The 24263-nt window shown below is 40.5% G+C and overlaps 1 protein-coding gene across 8 annotated transcripts in view; it reads left to right on the forward strand.

Moving 5' to 3' along the window:
- ABLIM3 (actin binding LIM protein family member 3) overlaps positions 1 to 24263 on the forward strand; it is a 118940-nt gene that overhangs the window by 39426 nt on the left and 55251 nt on the right. For all 8 annotated transcript variants that reach the window (XM_025387506.1, XM_025387510.1, XM_025387512.1 and 5 more), the window contains 3 exons: positions 3280 to 3417; positions 18043 to 18226; positions 20146 to 20258. In XM_025387506.1, coding sequence (XP_025243291.1) covers positions 3280 to 3417; positions 18043 to 18226; positions 20146 to 20258 — 435 coding nt within the window. The remainder of the gene's footprint in view (positions 1 to 3279; positions 3418 to 18042; positions 18227 to 20145; positions 20259 to 24263) is intronic.

The raw sequence follows: 24263 nt of genomic DNA on the forward strand, positions 1-24263 counted from the left end.
AAGGGTAGGCAGTTTCTAACATAAAAGGTAGTTCAAATATTCATGTGTAAGCAAATTTGGAATTCAAAAGACATTCACCCATAAGAAAAATGTTATAAATCATGTGACTGAAACTTTGCATTTTCTGAAATAAAAATTAGTGGAAATGATAACCGGCAGAAAATCAACAAATTTTAATGTTTCAGGGCAGTTATAGATTGGTAGGAAGAAGTATACACACACCCCCAATACACATGTACACACACACAGAGAACAATGTTAGATTAAGTTTCTGATTTAATTAGCCAAGAATATAAAATCTTACTGGAAATGAGTTGGCTTACAGGGCAGGAGCAGGGATGTGGCATATCCCAGCCTAGCTTCCCTTGACACCCAGAGTTCTACTTCCAGTCTGCATGAGGAAAGGTCTTGCCACACCTGTGAGCTCAAATCTTGTTATACCACTGTTCTTTTATAATCACAGCTTACATCAGCAATCTGGAAGAACTCACACCAACAATGTATGAATTTTTGCTTATGGGACTATTTACAAACATCAGACATTTCTAGAGCTCTGGCCACATGCAGCATCAGCAAAGCAGCATCCTTCTCTTGAGGGGATGCAGCAGGGTTAGGGCTGGGGTCCCATCACTACTTCAGCCCCAGAAAATTTTATTTTCCCAATCCATTTCCCTCGCTCTGATTTTACGCTTTTTTATCCGGGTGGTTCAAAGACTGAGTTCTGATGGAAGACCATGCTCACAAATCCACTTTCCCAGAAAATCAAATCCAATTAGAAAAAATCAAATTGATCTAAGAAGTTGACTCTTGAACAATAAGACAGGTTGAATTAGAGGAGGTAGATGAAAGTTTGTGCAGTGATCCTGGAGGGACTGTTGGAGACTTCTAAGAGCTCTCAGCATTAATGGTGATGATTGTACTATTCGTTCTTATTTTATTTTCAGACTCACAGCTTTGTTTCCCTTGGCAATGGTAGATCACCACACTGCTCATATAAACAGAATCTATATTTTTCTCACAAATTCAGGGCAGAAGAGAGAGTGAAATATTTTCCAGGGAACATTGAGTAAGAATCAGAAAAAGAAAAGAAAATAAGATTAAAGAGAATGTTTATGAACATTCTAGGGGGTGGGGAAGAATTGCTTAGAGCTGCAGGGGGGATGTGATGGCCGTGATACCAGTGAACGTTTGCAGAGCACTTAATGCAGTTTTTGAAATATTTTGCATGTATTGACCTATTTAATGAGTTAATTAATGATTTAGTTAACTAGCTGATTCATTTGATTTTTGTCTTAAATTTAAGACAGAGAAAAATAGATGAATAATGTGCATAAACTCCATGAAAGAAAGATTGTGAGAAGTATATTATTCTTCCACCCCAGTTAGCGAAGTTGTCAGAAGCCACAGTTTCAGTGCTAAGCAACCAGCTCTTTGCCCTATAGCATGCTTGTGATTCAGGATACCTGTAAATGGGAGATGATCAGAAGTCCTGATTTCCTGTTCCTCTTTAAAAGGAGGAGGGCAGATGAGATCAGTTTTGGAGATCATAGACCTCTTTGAGAATATGAACAGAGCTACAAGATAATGTACATAACACTAAATTTAATTAAAGAGAAGTGTCAGACCGAGGTTATGCTGCAGTCTCAGAGGCAATGACAGCAGAGATTTCTTCTTGCTCATGATAGAGGTTTATGATGGGTTAGTTTGGAGTTCTGTTCCATGACTTCTCAATCTGGATCCAAGCTGATGCATCCTGCACACCATCTGGGGTAACATTCATTGCTGGGTGAGGGAAAAGGCAATATAGCAGATCACATACTGGCTCCTAAGGCTTCCAATTGGAAGGGACATGCACAATTTCAATTCACATTTCACTGCCAAGCAAGTCACCATGTGCAATCCTCCATGTGCCTAGAAGAAAAGCTTCAAATTTCCAGTGAACAGGCATAACTACCACACAGGGTCAAGAATCCCCAAAGTAGGTGAGCTCTAAATTCCTTTGTAGTTCAAGGTTGCTGTGAGTCCAGATTGATTTATGATATGCTTATTCAGAGTTTATCCAGGAAGTCTACATACATAAATGATAGATACCAATTCCCCCTCAATCAGGTGGTTATCTTTATAACCAGGACAAGAGTGAGCCTTCTCCTAATAAGGTATGAGCAGAAGTTTTTGGACTATTCCTTCAACTTTGAGTGAGAATTGAAGAAATAAGTAATTCTCTCCCCAGTGCCACAGGGGTTTTCTATAAGAGAGAAGAGTAAGTTTCTCAGTGGCAAAGTTACCTCAACAGCTTATGCATAATGAGATCAAACCAGACAGTTACCAACATTCCTTCCAACCATGAGATTTTGTGCTCTAGGCAGGTGCCTAATGAAATATCAGATGACTAGATTTTAGAATGGCCAAGCCAAGTGTATCTCAGAAAAGGATATCTAGAAAAGTAGCCATGAAATGGTCTTAGCATTCTCGCTTTGGCAGCACATATACTAAAATTGGAGATGGTCTTAGCAAGAGAGTAATAGACCCAATAAGCTAGTAGAACTCTTAAGCATCATCAAGTGCTGGCCACTCAACTGCAGCTCCCAGTGACTTCAACCCTTTCATAATCTCCACCAGTATTTTTTTCTTAATTATATACATGTAACATTTTCCCAGTCTTATGGAAAGTGCTGTTCAAAGGCAGCTTTGAGATGAGTTCCCTTGTTAGCCTCCCTCCAGCCAGAGTGCCTCCTGTTCCCTTCATTCCTTCCTTATAAAAGTCTGTGCTACCTTTGACCACCCTCATTTGATAGACATGAAAATTTAGGCCCAGAGAGGGGCTGTAACTTGCTTAACTCAAAAGCCATTTGGAGGCAGGGTCAGTCACCCACTTCTTTGAAACTTCTGAGTCAATTGCAAGTCCCAAATTCCCTTGGACAAGTTTGGGGCCTAATTTTAATTTAAAGCTTACTCAAAAGATGGTATTTCTGATAATTTACCTTGAAATACTCTATGTCCTCTTATTTGTCTTCATTCAGGGATTTGGCTTGTGTTCTTGCAAGGAAAGGCTATGCTCGCTCAAAAGTCCTTGCTTGCTTAAGGAGGTCTATGGACATGTCTCATACCACTCAGTGCTACCTTAGCTTGGCAGTCATCCTGATGATGAATTGAAGATACCTTGCACATCATTTCTTCCCCTTCAGCTTTTTCTTCCAGCTATAGTTATGATAATGTCTTGCAGCAGACTTGGTAAAGAATCAGGGCCTCTGGATAGTGATCTCTTTGTTTCTCTTACAGTTCCTTATCAGCAGAATCCTTATAATCCACGGGGCAGCTCCAATGTCATCCAGTGCTACCGCTGTGGAGACACCTGCAAAGGGGAAGTGGTCCGTGTGCACAACAACCACTTCCACATCAGATGCTTCACCTGTCAAGGTAGGAGGCTCTGCTCCCCCACCCTCTTCTTAGATTCCTGCCCATTCTTGCACCACCAGGTCATGCCTCAGGGGCAGAAAGGACAAACATAGGCAGCTGGAACATCTACAAAGACCTAAAGAGACTTTCCCTGAGCCTCTTCTTACGAGATATTCTCCCTTAGAATGAGGGCAGTATGTTGGTACGTGAGGGAGACAAGGATCCTGGTAACTTTGGAGGGGCAGGTGCTGACCCAGAAGGAAAAAGACTATCCTGCAAACTTAACTTACTCATCGGAAGAGACTCCTGGTTTGTGCCTATAAATCAATGTGAGAGCAAATGAAAGTGCAAACTATCTTGGATAAAATTCAAGATAGTTTTTTTTTTGTTTTTTTGTTTTCTTGTTTTGAGATGAGTACCTATTCTATGACAGTGTGGCAATCTTCAAAGGTTACGTTTAACAAGGGAGAAGAGACATCTTGACCTTGGTAAGGTTTGTAATTTGAGAGCACATAGCTGTTAGGTCACCTTTCATTGTTACAGTTTACACGAGGCTAATTTATATAATCCTAGACTCAACCAAGCTAAGAGTTCCTAAAGAAGATAGATAATTAGCAGCAGGAAAAGGGACTCAGCTGAAAGAGCACAGAGAGCCCTCTGGCCTGGGGGCAACACGCCCTTCCACAATGTCCCTACAAACATCTCTCCAGCCTCCGCATCTTGACCTCTTCCTTCAGGCTTCCCTGCTCCACAGAGCGGCCATTCTAATGTTGGATTGCCCTGTGGGTTTAGTAAATGTTTGACCCAAAATTTGTAACTTTATTGTTGATCTTAGGTTTGTCCTCATAAAGTCTGAAGAATACTTTGTATTTGCTTTTCCCTTTGACTGTTCTTCAGATACTCGTATCCAGGTCTTCCCCATGTCAAACTATTTCACAGGTCCTTAAATTGGGTCTCATCTTAAATGATTCCAACAGTGTCCTCGTCCTGGAGTCTTCCTCTTTGATCCATTCTAGTGTGTCGCTGTCGTTCTTAAAGTATGATACTCAGAACAGATCACAGTTTTCGAGGTCTGGCAAATACAAAGGACTACATTTCCGTTGATGTAACTGAGATTGAACTGACTTCCTGAGGAGCCACTTCACACCACCAGCTTATATTGAATTTAATGTCAGTTGAAACCCCCGGTTCTTTTTAGATCAGTAACTGCCTCAGTCTCATGCACCTGAGAGTGACTTCCCCTGCCATTGTGAAAATCCTGAACTGCTTTCTTCATGATCTAACTAGACTCTGCACTGAGCAAACAAATTACATATTCATATTTCCTAATTTGTTTATAGAGGCATATACGGGATACATTTTAACTGGTGTGATTTCAATTTTATATTGAGTATTGGCAAACCCCTTTAGTATAAGTTGAATTGCAAGAATATCTTGGTGAGTAATTATTTTTACACCCTCTGAAATTGAGGTAGGACAAAGGGTAAAGGCAAGGAAATTGTTCCGAAGTGGTTAAGGGTATAGTTATGTGATTATATTCTTAAGAGAATGTATCAGTTACCTTTTACTTAAGCAAAAACTTAATAGCTTAAACCAATCATTTATTTAGCTCATGATTCTCTGGGTTGGCTGGGCAGCGTTTCCCAGTTTCTAGCTCTGCTTATCTGTACTGGCCTCATCATTATGATACGCAGTCAGTAGTTGGGTCTGCTGGCAGTGGTTGGCAAGCTGCTAACCCGGGTGTCTCCACATAGCTTCTCATCGTCCAGTGGGCTGGCTTCGGCTTGTTCATATGGTAGTCTCAGAGCTCCAAGTACAAAGAGAGAACAAGCTTTAATAGGTAAGACCTTTTCAAACCTCAGCTTAATGTCCTGCTGTTGGCCAAAACAAGCCAAATGGCCAACCCAGATTCAAGGTCACGGAGAAATAAACTTTGCCTTTTGTAGGGGGATCTGCAGCATCAGATTTCAAGGGTGTTAATGCACAAAGGAATAATTTGACCATTTTCACATTTACCACACAGAGTTTGTGGAATCTCTTTCAAAGTAGATTTTAAGAGGGAAAAAAATAGACCAATATTTTTCTGAATATTTTCAATGTCCATTTGCTTAAAGGTAAAACAAATGAGAGGATTTTTATTTCCAACAGTAATCAACATGACAATTAAGTACCCTATTAGACAGTTTTCTCATCTAAATAATCTAAAATTTTTATGAATTTCTTTTACAACTATTTTAACATGCACTGCTGTGCTGACATGAAAGGAAGGAATCTACAAAGGTTAAAAATGGAAACAGAAACCCTGCTGTGACTCCCAATGCCTTATTTCATCCTGATTGTTTATCTTAAACCTTGGAGACCTTGAGCTTTTACTCTGTTGTCTAAATGGATCATGGAGAACAGGAGGCAAAGCTTAGCATCTAGTCAAAGTGGGAATCCAATAGGAGACTTATGTATACAGCTGTTTCCCCCTGAAAAAAATGTTCTCGGTGTATGAAGGATAAGAAATAAACTGGCTCTGGAGAGGGAGAGAGCAAGGAAACTTGCCTGTTCCAACTGTGGCACTGGGTAGAGGGGAATAAAACAGTGGCTCACTCCTGTAATCCCAGCACTTTGGGAGGCCAAGGCAGGAGGGTCATGAGGTCAGGAGTTTAAGACCAGCCTGGCCAACATGGTGAAACCCCGTCTCTACTAAGAATACAAAAATGTGCTGTGTGTGGTAGCAGGCACCTGTAGTCCCAGCTACTCGGGAGGCTGAGACAGGAGAATCGCTTGAACCCAGGAGGTGGAGGTTGCAGTGAGTCAAGATCACGCCACTGCACTCCAGCCTGGTGACAGAGTGAGACTCCGTCTAAAAAAAAAAAAAAAAATTATGAAAAATTGTTTATGAAAATATCTGTCCATAATCCACCCTTTATTCATGTACATTTATAATAAAAATTATAACAATATATAAAATATACAATAGAGTCAAGCAGAAAATCTAAGTTACAGCAGTCTCCCGCCTGGCAAATGGCAAAAGCAAATGATACTCCTCTTTGGAGGAACTCAACTTTATTCCAGGCCTCAAAGACTTTCCACACATAGCGTGATTATGAAAATGGGTAACTCACAGTCAGTCAAAAACTTACAAATCATAATGGAGTGAGAGCCAGCAGAAACAATGGCGAACAGAATCAGAACCTCAATGGCTTTGTATATTGAAATTTTCTATCATTATATAATAACTATATTGATACATTTAAACAAACTAGAAAATATGAGCAAAAAACCCAACAGTACATTATAAGAAATAGTACAGAAGATTTGAAAAGGAAACAAGTAAAACTTCTAAAAACAGAAACATATAATCTTTGAAATTAAAAATTCAATGTATAAATTAAATAGCAGATTAGATGTTGCTAAAGAAAGAACTAATAAACCAGAAGATTTCATCCAAAAAATGTTATACAGATAATAGATCAACAATATGAGAAGGTGGTAAAAAAAATAAATAAATAAAAATAAAAATAAAAAAAAAGAAGCTAATATGTGGAGAATATAGTGAGAGGTCCTGACATGTATTTCTAATCAGAGTTCTGGGGATACATAATAGAGAACATGAGTGGGAGGACAATATTTGAAGAGACAACAGCTATGAATTTTCCAGAGCTGTTGAAAGACACATATCCTTGAATCCAGAAAACCTAATAAATTCCTGCAGGAAAATTTAAAAGAAATCCACCTACACATACCAGAGTAAAACCTCAGATCATCAAAGAGCCAATCTTAAAAGCAGCCAGAGAGAAAAGACAAATCATCTGCATATAAATGGTAAATGGACAGACAGCTGACTTTTCAATAGCAACAAGGAAACTAGAAAACAGCAGAAGAGTATCTTTAATGTACTAAAAGAAATAACTATCAAAGAAAGATTATGTATTCAGCAAAACTATCTTTCTAGAACAAAGACAAACCTACAACTAAGATTATACTTAATGGTGAAAGACTGAATGTTTCTGTTAGATATGAGTTCTAAATTTCTTTTCAAAGAATTAATATGTCAGTATGTTCAATTCTTTGCCTTCTACTTTTAAACTTAACTTCCTTGTAAAGCAACCTTTTTCAATTACCTACTCCACCCTGACTCATTCCGGTTACCTACTCCACCCTGACTCATTCCGATTACCTACTCCACCCTGACTCATTCCGATCACCTGTGCCACCCTAACTCATTCTGATCACATGCTCCACTCTAGCTCATTCAGATTACCTGCTACCTGCTCTGCCGTGACTCCCGCCAATGCACTCACCCCGTCATTCTCTTTAAATTAGCCAATCGGAATTAGTTTAGCCTGTGCGGTCTAATCCTAGCCAATAGGGGAACCACACAGCAGCAGGGGCCACGTGCCTCAGGGATAAGAACCCCTTCCCCTCCCTTGTCCAAGTGCACCCTCACCTTTGCTCCATCTGTAAAGGTGCACCCTGCTACAGAAGTAACTTGCCTTGCTGAGAATTAAAAAGAAAATTTTATATTCTAGTGCTATTCCTTTTGCGGCACCAAAACTTATATATAACATTTCCCTGTAAGATCAAAAACAAGACAAGGATGTCTGCTCTCACCAATTCTATTTGACATTGCATTTCAGGTTAGTGCTAGGTTAATTAAGGAAGAAAATGAAATAAAAGGCATCCAGATTAAAAAGGAAGAGGTACAACTATCTCTGTTTGCACATGACATGATCTTGTACAGCAAATCCCAAGGAATACTAAAAATTTATTAGAAATAATAAGTTTATTAAGGTTTCAAGATATAAGATCAAATACCAAAATCAATTCTATTTCTATACAGTAGCAATAAAAAATCTGAAAATAAAATTGAGAAAACAGTTCCATTGGCAATAGCATCAAAGAAATACATAGGAATGAATTTAACAAAAGAAGTTCAAAATGTGTACTCTGAAAACTACAAAATGTTAAAGAAGGCCTAAATAAATAGAAAGGTGCCCCTTGTTCATAAATCAAAAGACTTGTTATTAAGATGGAAGCACTGGCTTGCAGATGGCTGCCATCTTGCTGCATCTTCACATGGCAGAGAAAGAAAGGGAGAGGGACAGCCAGCAAACTCTCTAGTGTCTCCTGCTGTAAGAGCACTAATCTCATCATGAGGGCCCCACCCTTACGATCTCATCTAAACCTAATTATCTCACAAAGGCCCATCTCCAAATACTATGATGTTGGAGGTCAGGGCTTCAACATATGAATTGGGGGTGGGGACACAATTCAGTCTATAGAAAATGCAATCCCTCTCAAAATCTCAGCTGGCTTCTTTGCCGAAATTGATGGTCTGATCCTAAAATTCATATGGAATTTCAAGGGATGGACATAGAATAGCCAAGCAATCTTTAAAAAGAACGAAGTTGGAGAACTCACACTTCCCGCTTTTAAATTTGCTACAAGGCTATAATAAATAAGATAGGGTGGTACTAGCACAAGGATAGGCATAGAAATGAATACAATCCAAAATATAAACATGAACTCTTATATTTATGGTTGGTTAATTTTCAACAAGGCTGTTGAGATAATTCAAGAGGGAAAAATGGTCCTTTCAACAAAAGGTGTTTGGAAAAGTGAATATTCATATGCAAAAAATGAAGTCAAACTCTTTCTTTACACATACATAAAAATTAACTAAAAATTGATCAAAGACCTAAATGTAGAAGGTAAAATTGAGAAACTCTTAGGAAAAAATATAAGAATAAATCATTGTGATCTTGAGTTGTGCAAAACCTTCTTACATATGACACCAAAAGCTCAAGCAAGAAAGGAAAAGTATATTCATTAGATAGTATCAAAATTTAAAACTTTTGCACTTCAATATACACCATCAAGGATGTGAAAAGACAACCCACAGAATAGGAGAAAATATTTGCAAATTATAAATCTGATAAAATATTTGGGTCTTGGCTATATAAAGAATTCTTACAATTGCATAATAAAAAGACAAATAACCTAATTTCAAAATGGGCAAAGGATATGAATAGACATTTATCCAGAGAAGTCATACAAATGTCCAATAAGCACATAAAAAAATGCTCAACATCATTAGCCATCAAAGAAATGCAAATCAAACCACAATGAGATGCCACTTCACATCTACTAGAATGGCTATAATCAAAAAGATAGATAACTAGTGTTGATGAGGATGTGGAGACATTAGAACTCTCATACGTTGCTGGTAGAAAGGAATGTAAAATGGTGCAGCTACTTGGGAGAATAGTCTGGCAGTTCCTCAAAAGATGAAATGTAGAGTTACCATATGACCCAGCAATTCCAAATTCCACTCCTCAGTATATACTCAAGAGAAATAAAAATATATGTTCACACAGAAATATATACATGAATGTTCATAGCAGCATTATTCATAATAGCCAAAAGGTAGAAAAAGTCAAATCTTCATCAATCAATGAATGGATAAATAAAATGTGGTCTATCCCCACAGAGGGATACTATTTAGCAATAAAAAGGAATGAAATACTAATTAATGCTCCAATGGGAATAGACCTTGAAAACATGTGAAAGAAAACAGTCACAAAAGGCTACATATTGTAGGATTTCATATGTATGAAATGCTCAAAACAGGCAAATTATATAAAGACAGAAAGCAGATTCATGGTTATCTAGGGCTGGGGGTAGTTGGAGGAAGATAAGGAGTGATTTCTAATGGGTTTGTGGCTTGTTTTGGAGGTGATGAAAACGTTCCGGAATTAGATAGTGGTAATGATTGCATGACTTTGTGAATATGCTAAGAAATGGTTGAATTGTACATTTTAAATTGTTGGATTATATGACTTGTGAATTGTATCTCATTAAAACTGTTAAAATGGACTGGGTGCAGTGGCACACACCTGTAATCCCAGCATTTTGGGAGGCTGAGGCAGGCGGATCACCTGAGCCCAGGAGTTTGAGAGCAGCCTGAGCAACATAGCAAAACCTCTTCTCTACAAAAAATACAAAAATTAGCTGGGCGTGGTGGCACATGCCTGTAGTCCCAGCTACTGGGGAGGCTGAGGTGAGAGGATCATTTGAGCCCAGCAGGCGGAGGTTGCAGTGAGCTGTGATCACGCCATTGCACTCCAGGCTGGTCGACAGAGCGAGTCCCTGTCTCAAAACAAAACAAAAACTGTTAAAATAAAAGACCCAAAGCAAAGTAAAAACATGTTTAGATTTTTTAAAACTGAATTTACCAACAACAAACTCTCATTAAATGAAATTTTAAAATATGTTCTGTAAGCAGAAGAAATATGATCCCCAGATGGCAGAACTGAGATGAAAGATGGCATGCTTAGCAAAATCTTAATGAAAATCAGAAAACACTTGAAACTGAAAGATAGCAAAAATACTATGTATCAAAAACTAGCATTACAAAATGTAGTTTAAAGTGGTACTCAGAGGAAAATGTGTAGCCTTAAATTATCATAATAGAAAAGAGTAAGTTTGAAAATTAATGAACCAAGTGTTCAACTCAAAAAGTTTGATGAGCAGAATGAATCCAAGTAAAATAGAAGGAAGGAAATAATATAATAGACATTAATCAAAGAAGAAACACACAATGGACAGGATTAACAAAACAAAAGTTGATTCTTTAAAAATACAAGTAAAATAGACAAAATTCTGGCAAAATTATTCAAGTAGTGGGAGAAAATATACAAATGAACAATCTTAAGAATTAAAATAGTCACATTGCTGTAGTTGCTATTAAAATTAAAGACATAATAAGAAATTATAAACAATTTAGAGTAATAAATTTTAAAACTTAGATAACAAAATTTATCAATTCTTGAGTGCCAACTAAAACCTACTCAAGAAGAAATTTTGAAACCTGAGTAGTCCTATAATAATCCAAGATACTGAATTTGTGAATGTGTAGTTAAGACTCTTCTACCACCAAAGAAACAAAAATCAGCGTTAGAATCAAGTTCTACAAAACATTCAAAAACAAATCATCTATGTTGTATAGAAAGTCTTTCAGAGAAGAGAAAAAGGGTATACTTCCCAACTCATTTGAACCAGCACAATACCAAACAAGGAAAAATAATCATATGTCCATATCATTCATGAACATAGTTTTAAAAATCTTAGACAAAATATTAGCAAACCAAGTTTAGGAAAGTGTGAAAAATAAAGCGTAACTGACCAAATTGAGTCTATTCCAGAAATTTGAAATTGGCTTAATATTAGAAAACTGGCTAATATATTTTGCTATAAAGATAGGAAAGCATAAAAATATTTGATTATTTTAATAGAGTAGAGAAGGTACTAGATAGAATTTAACACCCACTTATATCTAGTTTTGTTTTTTGTTTTTTTTTTTGAGACAGAGTCTTGCTCTGTCGCCCAGGCTGGAGCACGGTGGAGCGATCTCATCTCACTGCAAGCTCCGCCTCCCGGGTTCATGCCGTTCTCCTGCCTCAGCCTCCCGTATACCTAGTAATTTTTAAAACTAGGAGGAATTGAAGAAAGCTGTCATAACTGATAGATTATGTATACAAAATATATAAAGGAAACATTTAATGGTAAAATGCTGAAGGCATTCTCGTTAAGATCAGGAACAAGATAGAGGTGCTTACTGTCATGACTTCTGTTCAACATTTGGTCTGGAGGATCCTAGACAATTCAGCAAGATATAGAAATAAAAGTTACATGGTTTGAAAAGAAAAAAAAATGTAATTATTTTTAGATTATATAATTGTCTGCAGAGAAAACCCAAAATAATCTACAATTTAGTAAAATCAATAAGAAAATTAGTTTATAATAAGGAGAAAGGAAAAGAACCCGTTGGTCACTTTTAGATAATGCTGGTGAAATAATTATTTTGAAACAAATAATATGGGCAAAGAATCAAAACTTTAACCTATTGTACAAACTGTACAGTACTTAACTGTAAGCAAGGGTTGATGAAATTTTCTATCTACAGAAACACTCCACCTATGGGCGCCTGTAGTCCCAGCTATTCGGGAGGCTGAGGCAGGAGAATGGCGTGAAGCCGGGAGGCGGAGCTTGCAGTGAGCCGATATCGCGCCACTGCACTCCAGCCTGGGCGACAGAGCGAGACTCCGTCTCACAAAAAATAAAAAAAAAAAAAGAAAAAGAAACACTCCACCCAATAAATGAAGAATTAAATCATTAGAATATTTTAATTTTGCAAAGCTGTAATGAAATAATGTATCTAGCAATGATCATCAGTAGCCATTTCTACTCACCAACACCACCACCCCAAATCATAGAAGTGCAGAACATCAATGTAGGATTATTCCTAAAAAGAAAAAAATAATCAGACCTGAATTTCAAGTTTCTAGATATAACCACCATTTATAGAAAATGTAAAAGAGATTAATTAACAACATAGGGGTACAATCAGCGAAATCCAAACTGCAGAAGTGACTCAGTGTCTTTAATAAATACATTGCAAGGAGAAAATAAGAAGGAAAAATAGCAATTAAGGGACTTAAGAGGTACATCAAACAAATGCAATGTGTGAACCTTGATAGATTTTTATTCAAACAACTAATCACTAAAACAAAAAAAAGAAAAGAAAACAAGAATGGGATAACTGGAAAAACTTGAACTCACTGACTTGATAATGCCTTAATAGACATTATTTTCAATGCTTTTAGATTATCGTGGTTGACTTTTTTAAAGAATCCTAATATTTTAGAGATACATTCTGAAATAATAATACTAAAAAGAAAGTCAATAAGAGTTTATTAAGGTTACTAAATACAGAATAAATATAGAAAAAAATTGCATTTGTATTCACCATTAACAATCAAGACACCATTTACCTGAACAAGAAAAAAAATTTAATTTAGAAATAAATTTTATAAAGTTGTATAAGATAAAAATTATAAAATTGTTAAATTTATAGAATATCATAAGAAAGACATTAAAGACCTAAATAATTTTTTAATATGCTAAGTTCTCTGATAGAAAGATAGAAATATCAAAAAGATGACAGTTCTACTCTGGTTGAACTATATATTCAAAACAATTCTAATACATTCTGTAAGGCTTTCCATAGAAATTAAGAAATCAGTTAAAATTCTATTCTTGACAAAGGCCAGGCATAATCAAAGCATTCCTAAAGAACAACAAAGTAAGAGGGCCTGTCCTACCAGATATCATCATTTGTTATTAAAACCTATTAAGACCATGTGATCTTGGATTAAGGAGAGATCAATAGACCAATGGAACTGAATATAGAACTAAACACAAACTTCCATATATATGGAAACTTGCTTTTTGCAGATCAGTGGGGAAAGATTAGACTGCTTAATAAATGATGCTGAGATGATTAATTATCCATGTGGGAGAAAATCAGATCCCTACTGTATATCATTCCCTAAAGTCAATTCCAGGTAGATTAACAGTTTTACTATGAAAGGCAGCTCAATAAAATTTTTAGAAGACAATATAGGAGATATCTTTTAGGATTTCAGGGTAGAGAATAATTTCTGAAACATGACACAGAAAGGGCAATCCATAAAGGAAAAGATTCACAAATTCAGCAACATAAAAACTGAGAACTTTGGTTCATCCAAAAACAAGAAAAGGCGAGCAAAAAGCAAGCCTCAAATTGCAGAAGATATTTGTAATAAATGACTGAAAAAGGATTGATTTCCAAAATATATTAAGAATTTCTACAAGTCTAAAATTTAAAAAATGAGCAAAAAACATTAGCAGGTATTTTAACACTTGAAAAAAATTCTCAATTTCATTAATCATTAGGCAAATGAAATTTGAAATCACAAAATTATAAATGGCATCATTTCACATCCACTAAGTTGACCAAATATGTCAGATGTTACTAAATACTGTTGATGATATGTATCAGTGGGAACTGCTGGTGGGAAGGTAAATAGGAAAAGCTCTTTGGAAAACAGTGAGCCATTACCCCACAAAAAACTGCAAGTAGCTCAAATGCCCTTCAGCAGTGGAGTAGACCAACTGTGATGTATTCAGGCAATGGAATACAGCACAGCAGTGAAAATGAGTGAACAGCAGTTACGTGCATTGATGTGGATGAATCTCAACCCACAATACTGAGGGAATGAAGCAGGTATGGGACAATTGCCGTATGACTCCATCAACATAAAGCTCAAAAACAGGTCAGACTAAACAAAATATTGTTGATGGATACATCACAGGTGTAAAACTATAAAGTAAAGCAAGGGAATGGTAAACACATAATTAGGGACAGTATGGGACAGAGGTGCTGTTAGGGAGAGGAGAGGCTTCTAAGGAATTGGCGGTGTTCTGTTTCATAAACTCAGTAGTGGGTGCATGGGAGTTATTTTACTATTCTTTAAACCGTACATATACATTTTATACATTTTCTCTATGTATAGTATATGTCACAATGAAATGTTCTAAATAATGAATTAGATCACCCTCAGGGACCCTTCTAACTCTTGGATTTTGAAATTCCATAAAATCCAGTCTCATTCGAAAAGCTGAAAATCACTAAAATTGTATCACAGAGTCTTGGACTTTCTGATCTAGGTGTGTCCTCAGTTAACCACCCAGCCCCTTCATCTTACAAATGAGCTCCAGAGAGCTGGGGTAACTTTTTCAACATCTCCCAGCACTTGAGTGCTAGAACAGGACCACAGACAAAGGTCCAGTAACCTACAAAATAGCACATTGTTCACTGACACATTCCGGGGCTGTGTGCAAGCCCTCCTTCTGGGCCTTATATTTACATTGAGCATTTATACTGGATTTGCTCAAAGCAGTTTTAACGTTCAATATTCCATTCCATTGTTAATCCATATGGTCTGCTGTTTTTAATTGGTAGACTTCGTTTTTTTGATTCACAGAATAACGACTGCCCCAGGTATATTCATTCCACATCAGTTCCGTACTGCAAACCCTCTCCGTGGCTTTCCTGTTATTTGAATGTCTGGCTCCACTCAGCCTCAGATCCATCTGTCATGCTGGTCCAGCTTGCCTTCCATCCCTGTGCTCCCCGCTGTATTTCCAGGAACCCCTGAGAGACTTATCAACCTTTACATCCTTTCTACCAAAAACTTCCTCCTTCAGTTCCTTGGGAGAAATGGAGGACTGATTGTTCCAAGTTTTCCTACGGTCGCCTGGATTTCTCCACTGGGAGAGGTGGCTCTGGGGGTGGAGTTGGCAAGGGAGACAAAGGAGAAAAAAAAAAAAAAGGGAAAAAACAGGAGCTGTTTCCAGTGAGGTTGTAGGCCATGACCTAATTGATTCCACAGCCATGAAGTCAATTGCTCCACCACCTGCACGGCCCAGAACAGCCTGTGCTCTGGCTTTGCCTGCTCATGAGACAGACATGGTTTCATGTGATGAATTTTCATAATGCCTGATGGAAGATGAACCCTTCCCAAATTTCTGCCACCACCACCGTCTCCACCATACTCCTGCCTCTTCATAGGGGTGGAGTCAGGGGTCACAAGCAATGCTCCACACTGAGTTTAAAATGTTTAGGTGTAGAGTAAGCCCTAAAGGAAGCTTTTCTTCTCATAGACTTACAGCATGGCAGTTCTACTCAGTGGCAGTGATGAGACCAGAGGTTGGGTGGTCTGACCCTCAGACCATTGTGTCTCCCACTGTCCTGAGCTGTTCCCCGCATGCAGTGACTTCTGAAGCTGCCTCCTCCTCACTCAGCCTCACCCTTTAAGCCTCCAGTCCCCAGAGGTGAACAAACACTTATGAAATATTCCTGGCATTGACCTGGCACTCTCTCTTATTTTTAACCTGGCTGCTTTTGTGAAACAACTTTCTGTGTTAAAGGTGAGGTAGTATTTGCTGGGGTGTTTTCACTCAGTTCCAGGCTGACTCTTCAGACTTACAGGCTTGGTAACTATCTTATTGGTTTTCCCATCATTGATCACCCTTGAGAAAGCTGACTTGTACTAACCAAGTCCTCAGGAAACTGATGTAGAAAGCCAGAATACCTGTTCATCAATGTAGACAAGAGATGTGACCTTGAATTGGACTGTTTCATGGTGGCCTGGCCAGCACCTGGCCTCTCAGAGGCAATCTAGGTGGAAAGTCAGTCCATCAGACAGCAGCCTCAGAACCAGGGGAGCTGGTGACAGGATTTAAATGGGCCCCCCAGTTGCCTTCCACTGATTGCTAACCAGCCCCCTTCCTGGCTGGCACATCCTTGCTTTAGCTGATCGGTACATTCAGTGGGTTACTACAGCTCTGGTGGCCCTGCGAGCCATTTATTCCCTTGGAAGAAATTTTGCATCTTTCTGCTCTGCCCATCATGTGTTCATGTCACAACTTAACTCCTTACAGGAAAATCTCGTATTTCTAAGTCGGGGTGGATCTCACATAATTCAATTGTTCAAACACCTAAAAATCTACTTGTTTTTCTATTTTGTCCTACATTTATTTATCCCTATTATCCAAAAGAATATTCCAAGAGACTTTATGAAACGCCTTGTAAAATCCTATTGCATCTCTGTTCAAAAGCCATCAGTGCAATTGATCATTTTTGCAGCTGAGTGATGGAGAATTATTACAGTCTTCTCCCATTTTTATATACGTTTGAGATATTTTTCTATATTTTTCTAAACTAGGGAAAAAAACATCCATGGCTCCTCAGTATCCTACAAAACCTAATCTTCTTAAACTGGATCCAGGCCTTCCTCCAACTGGTCTGAACAATCTTTTCCTGCATTACTTCTCACCACTTCCTACAAACACCACCCCTACGTCTAGCCTTCACACAAATCAAATATCACTTGCACCTTCCTGCCTCTGTGCTTTGGCTCATTCTGTTCCTTTAGTGTTCAACTCAGATGCTACCTCCTCTGAAAAGCCTCCCATGATCCCTTGCAACCGACAAGGCTTCTTTCTTCTACCTCATTCACAGTCCTTACTGCTTGCACTGGCTCTGTGGCCCGTCACCGACGATATGGGACATTTTTTTCTATATGATCTTCTCTCTGCAGCATTTTTAGCTCTTTGAAATTCAGGGATTGTGTTTTATTATTCCTGCCTGGGAATAGACACCCCTCACTCCTTATGGCTATGGTGAGCACAGATTCTAGACTTCAAATCATCCATCCCATTGCCATCCGAAGGTATCTCCAGGTTGGGATTTGGAGCATATGGTCCCCACACTGCTCTTCACCTGGCACAGAATCATGCACATAGGAAGTACCCAGGAAATGTTTAACTGAGTGGTTCTTTTATTACATTCATATTTCCACCAGCTGGACAGCCTTGCGTGAGCTGCACAGCTTAAACTTTTCATTTGTGTATTAGGAGGAATGTACACATCAGTGCTTCTTAGTGTGCATCAGAGACAACCTAGTGGGGTTGGGGAGTGCTGTTCAAATGCAGATGTCCCGGCCTCAGTTCCAGGAAGTCTGATTCAGGCCCAGGCATCTGGATTGTAAGAAGCTCTCAGGGTGATACTGATGCTAGTGGCCTACTGGCCATTCTTTAAGGAATTCTGGCCCCAAAGGCCTGTGAAGTCTGACATGTTACCATTCTGTAGCCACTCATGACACAGTCAGACACCAGCATTTCCCCCGATGAGGACCTTCTGCTTGCAGACCCTCCCTGCACTCAACCTGCCGTTGTTTTCCTCCTTGCTTTCCTCCTTGTTTCCCCAAGTATGTGGCTGTGGCCTGGCCCAGTCAGGCTTCTTCTTCAAGAACCAGGAGTACATCTGCACCCAGGACTACCAGCAACTCTATGGCACCCGCTGTGACAGCTGCCGGGACTTCATCACAGGCGAAGTCATCTCCGCCCTGGGCCGCACCTACCACCCCAAGTGCTTCGTGTGCAGCTTGTGCAGGTGAGCGGGTGACCAGCAGGGACTGGGACCCTCTGCATAAGCCCCCGGGGCAGGGGAAGACCTGGCTTTTTCCAGGAAATTCTGGGGTGTACAAGGTTTATGCTGGGCACTTAGATTTCTGGAACCTCAGGTGTGGAGGGATCTGATGGGCCAGTGGTTTTCAAACACTGTTGCATCTGAATCTTTCTTATAAAATACAATCTGATCTAAAACACTGGTTTGTCCTGTGATAGGCAGAGTGAGGATCTGTACCTCCAAAATCAGCCTCCCAATTCCTCTCAAAAGGCCCCCAAAGAAACCACTGAGTCTCTCAGAACTCAGTTTGGAAACTGTGGATCAGGCCCAGCCTCCCACACCCTCATCCACAGGTGGGACAGGGATGTCTGTTCATAGCCTTCCTCCATCATCCTGGCACCACTTCATGCTGTTGGAGTGACCCTGGCAAGTGACCCCCACCTCTGTAAGCCTCAGTTTCTCCACCAGTAAAATGGAGGTCAAAGCCAATCCAACCTCACGGGGTTTTCTTGAAGATTAATGAGATAATGATGCAAAGACATTAGCTCAGTGACCAGTATGTGAGAGTGTCTGTTTTTATTATTCCTTTCATTATCATGATGATAGTCATCTACCTGCTCTCGGGACATCTCTTGGGATGGAGAGCTCATCACTGCCTCCTGCTTCACCCTCTGCATCTCCATCACTTGTTAATTCAGCAAGTGTACATTAAGACTTCACTGAATGCCAAGCAACACATTAAGGAGATGAAAAAATGAAGAAAGCTCAGCCCTGCCCACAAATACATTAAATGTTAATGGATAGCTCTGATTACATCATAAGTAAAGCATGATTGGAGTATATATGTATTTTTTTAATTGGGAAAGGAATGTATAGATTAATTATTCTCCCCACAAAATAACCATCAGTCACTTACCAGTTAGAATAACTAGAGTTTCTGATTGAGACTAATGACACAGTGTGTAAGAAAACGTAATCCTCTCATGGAATTCATTCATCTACTCGGCTCTTAAAACCTGAGCCCTGAGCCCTGGAATCCCAGACCCATGAGAGGTTAGCATAGAGGGTTCCTATGGTACAAGATGAGGTTTCTGTCGAGCCCCAGAGAGATGAGGTGACTCCCCAAGATCACGCGATGTCTTTCTACCACAAGGTAGTGGCTGAGCCACGATAAGAACACAGCTCCCCCGACTCTTGACCCAGTGCTCCCTCCGTTGTGCCACAGTGCTGATACAAGGGCAATGGAGCCCCTGGGAGCCAATGTTAGGTGCTGTGCCCAGAGTCCTTATAACAGGCATCCCACTGCATGGGCGAGAGCAGCTCAACAGTGGGCGTGGTGGTGCCCGGGATTCTGTACACGGTTCATAATTTAGTTGGGGAGGCAGAGCCTGTACCAATTTGAGACTCCTCAGCTGTGGAAACTGAATAAATCCGGAGGAGGAGAGGAAGAGATTATTTACAGACTTACAAACTTCCTATTGGAAAGGGGGATTTTGAAAAATGCCTGAGTAGTAAAAGGAAGAAATTTTGGTAAGTTTGGGAGTTGAATGAATCCTTGACATATGGGAATAGATCAAATTGGGATGGAAAAAGTCCTTCCAGGAGAGAGAACAAGTATATGAGGAGTTAGTAACCTCTGCTTCTTACAACCCACACATGTAAGCTCAGATAAGCATCATGATCTGCCCAAAATACACAAACACCCCAACTGGGCTCCAGTTCTCGCCACCAGGCCCCTAATTGAACAGTTTAGTTGGCCTGTCACTGTGAACAGCATTTGAATTTGCGTGGTGCTCTAGAAGTCAAGCTGTATGTGTTACCAAAGTGCTTTGAGCACATGTGTGGTCAGCTACAGAATCCCTCAGAAGACGGTGTGTTGAATTTCTCCCTCATCCCACTTGCAGGAAGCCTTTCCCCATTGGAGACAAGGTGACCTTCAGCGGTAAAGAATGTGTGTGCCAAACGTGCTCCCAGTCCATGGCCAGCAGTAAGCCCATCAAGATTCGTGGACCAAGCCGTGAGTCCTCCCCATGGGTATCTCCCTGTCCATGGGTGTGATCTCCCTGGGCTCCCCTTTCCCAGCACTGCCAACTGCTCCCACAGGCCTGGAGGGAAGTAGGAGAGGTTCGCGACCTGGAGGCCTCCTGCATCATGACCCTGTTGATATGTGGCCCAGACTCACAAGTTTCACAAGAACAATGCAGAGAAGAGGGGCTGCCTGGCCATAAACAGTGGTAGCCAGTGCCACATATTTGCCACATGGTATGTCTCCTCTGGGACAAGCTGAGTTCCTGATCTTATGTCCCACAGATACCTCAATAGGGCTGATCAAATGTTTTTTCACCAGTGGCTCTGAATTTTTACTGACTCCACTAATAAGAATTGGCGGACATGGCTTACAGAAGAGGTAGTATGGGGTGCCCTGGGAGCAAACCACAAGAACCGTGTTAGTGCCTCTTAGAGGGTCCCATAGACCACTGCATCAGCTTCACTGTGGGACTTGTAAAACTGCAAATGTCTGGGCTCACCCTGCACCTCTAGGGATGGAACCTAGGAATCAACATTCCTAGTGAGCTTCCTGGGTGATTCATTTGCTGTTCCTGAGATTCAGAACCACCATCTAGGGATAAAGGAAGCATCTGTCATGCCATGATGAATGTTATGTTTTATCACCAACCACAGATTTGGAGGGAAACTGAGGACCAGGAGCGCGCCTCAGAATGGTCATTCTAATTTGTGGGATGTCCATCCCACTCAAGTGTGCCTAGCGATAAGATGTCTCAATCATTGTTCCCAGATGCCCTTGGCAGACTGCTGCTGCACGTGCCCACGCACACATAGACCTAGCCCCCTGGGTCTTGGTAAGCCACACTAGGCTCCAGTGTTCTTTCATGTTATATGACACTCTCACTGGCCTGGACAAGAGAATCAATGAAAACCCATTAGCCTCCTGTGCTGCATCACTGTGCGGGTGCAGGGTGCTGTTGGCCATGGTACCAGCAGAGTCAGCATGCTGGGCTGCATCCAGCCAGAGGGAGTGAGCAGAGATCACCCCGAGTCAGCAGGGCTTAGCTCCCAGGGGCTTCTCTGGAGTCCGTCCAGCTGTGGTGAGCTGAGGAGAAACACCGTGAGAAGGCTCCCTTCTTTGCCTCCTCTTCCTTTCAGCCAAATCGGATCTGTTCCTGGAATGTGCACAGCCCTTCCCTTGGCGTCCTTGATGATGCTCAAGAATAGATCGCTGCTCCAACCAGGTTTCCATGTCAAGGTGGCTGAGTGCATACAGTGTTATCCTTCACAGCTCCTTGAAAGCATCATCCAGAGTGACAGAAAAACAAGGAGGCTGGGATGTGGGACCACGACCCTGTGGCCAGTGCTGAGGACCCCAGAGACTGATGGGGCCATGTGTGAGGCAGGAGAGGGAGAAGTGAGCCTGAGTTGGGAGGCTGCCAAACTTCTGCATGCTGCAAAGCAGTCACGAAGCCTCCCTGAGACTCAGTTTACCCAGTTATGAAAGAGGGATAGAATCTCCTATCTTCCTCACGGGAGTGTTGGGGAAAGCAAATGTATTAGTTCGGGGCTCAAACTAGGATGCATTGCAGTGTATAAAATGCTCTATAAATACAGAGTGAGGGATGATATTGGTGTGGAGGTTTAATATAGAAAGCACACCAAAAGAGATTGCGATTAAGACTCCTGGGTCGGTTGTTACTTCCCCTAGTTTGGGTTGTGTGTTACTGTATGCATTTGTGCTGCACCTATCACCGACTGTGTTAGGTGGGATAGTTCTTCAGCTGAATGTGGGAGTCTCACATGTGAGTGCGTTTTCAAAGAAAGGCTCCCAAATGTGTCCACCATAATTTGGATGTTTAGGAGGTGGAAGAAGGTGAGGAAAAAGTGAGTCAAGAGGAGAAAATGAGCACCTGGGCAGTTTCCAGTGGGGGCATACTTAGTATTATAGCTTATCTTGTTATTCACAAAGTAAAGACATCAATCCGTGGATCTACAGTGATATGTTTTACAGAGGTATTTTCTCCAAAGGTGGTCACTATTCATGCTGCAAATGCAAAGTAGCTCCTGACTAGATGGGGTGCTGGAAGGCCTTCTGAGCTCCCATGGGATACAGGAAACCAAAGCCAGGTTTAAGAGATTGCTAAGAAAAAGAACATATCATGGAAAAGGAAAAGAAGAACAAAATAATTGAGTATTTTTAAGCTACAAGTGTGACATTTCATCTCTGGAGAGTAAATAAAAATATTTTGGAAAATCAGGAGCAGTGTCTACTCCAAAAAGACCAAGAAAAATACTCAAGAACTATCAAGAGAAAATAATTCTGTTACCACAGGTAGAAGAAATGTTTCCTCACCAGCCTTACTGAGAAGAATCAGCAACAGTAGCAGCAGAAACTCCACCATCACCATCACCACCACCACAATAACCATCATCATTGCAAACACTGATTGACTGTTACTATTTCCAGGCACTGCACAGACCTCAGTGAGAAGAATCAGCAGCAGTCTCAGCAACAGCCCCACCAGTGCCATCACCATCATATCACCACCATCACCATCATCACTAACATCACCACCATTGCCATCACACCACCACCATAACCATCATCATCACTAACATCACCACCATCACTGCCATTGCCATCACCGTCACACCACTACCCTCACCATCATCATCACTAACACCACCACCATTATCATTATTATCACTACTACCATCATCACCACAATCATCACCACCACTATCTTCACCATCACTACCATCATCATGAACAATACCATCAATACCACCACCATCATCACCACCAACAACACCGTCACCAACAACGCGATCACTACCATCATCCCCACCACCACCATCACCTCCATCATTACTACCGCAATAACCACCATCATTGCTAACACTGATTAACTGTTACTGTTGCCAAATACTGCAAAAACCTCATTGAGAACAATCAGATGCAGTAGCAGCAGTACCACCACCACCACCACCATCATCACCATCACCTTCTCCACCATCACCACCATCATCATGACCGACACCATTGACACCACCACCACGATCACCACCAACACTGTGTCTCCACCAACACGATCACTACCATCATCACTACCATCACCACCCTCATCACCATTATGACCAAGACCACCATCACCATCAATACCATTGTCACCACCAACACAATCACCACCACCATCACCAACACTAGCATAATCACCACTATTACCACTATCACCATCACCAGCAGCATCAACACCATCACCACCAATATTATTACCACCATCACCACTGTCATCATCATCACCACCAACACTGTCAGCACCAACAATACCACCACCACCACCATCACCACCACTAACATAGATTATTACTATTGTCAAGCACCTCACTAAGTGTTTTTTACAGAAGATTTCATTTAATCATCACAACAACCCTATGAGGGAGATAAGAGTGATTATTTTATAGATGAGAAAACTGAGACTCAGTGAGCATAAATGACTTGCCCAAAGTCACCCAGATAACGAATAATGGAACTAGAATGTGAGAGCAGCCAGTCTGGCCTTAGATCCTATTCCCTTAACACCCTGTACCAGAGACATGACTTGCAACTTGGGAAGTGTCTAGTCTTCCTGGATTAGTTGCCTAAAACAAGGTACGGAGCTTGCTATGACTCACAAAACCCACTCCTTTTTGCTGATTTAAATAGAATGAATGACACAGTCTAAAAAAGATAAAAATGACTATCTAATGTCTTTAGGAGGCCTCAGTTTATAACTGAGGGATCTGTGAGGGACAGGTGGTAGCATCATACATTCTGCCAGCTGAAGACTGTAATTTTGGAATTGAGAGGAACATATGGAGGAGTGGACAGCTGGCTCTGCAGACACCAACTTGGAACAGGGTGTGGTTTTCCTGATTCTATTTATTACACCAGACCCACGGGCTCCCTGGTGGCATGCCTGAGGCTCCACTGGTGGTCAAGAGTAAAAGGAGGAAGAAGAGGGAGAAAAGG

Source organism: Theropithecus gelada, chromosome 6 (genome assembly GCF_003255815.1).
Source record: "Theropithecus gelada isolate Dixy chromosome 6, Tgel_1.0, whole genome shotgun sequence".
Lineage (NCBI taxonomy): Eukaryota > Metazoa > Chordata > Mammalia > Primates > Cercopithecidae > Theropithecus > Theropithecus gelada.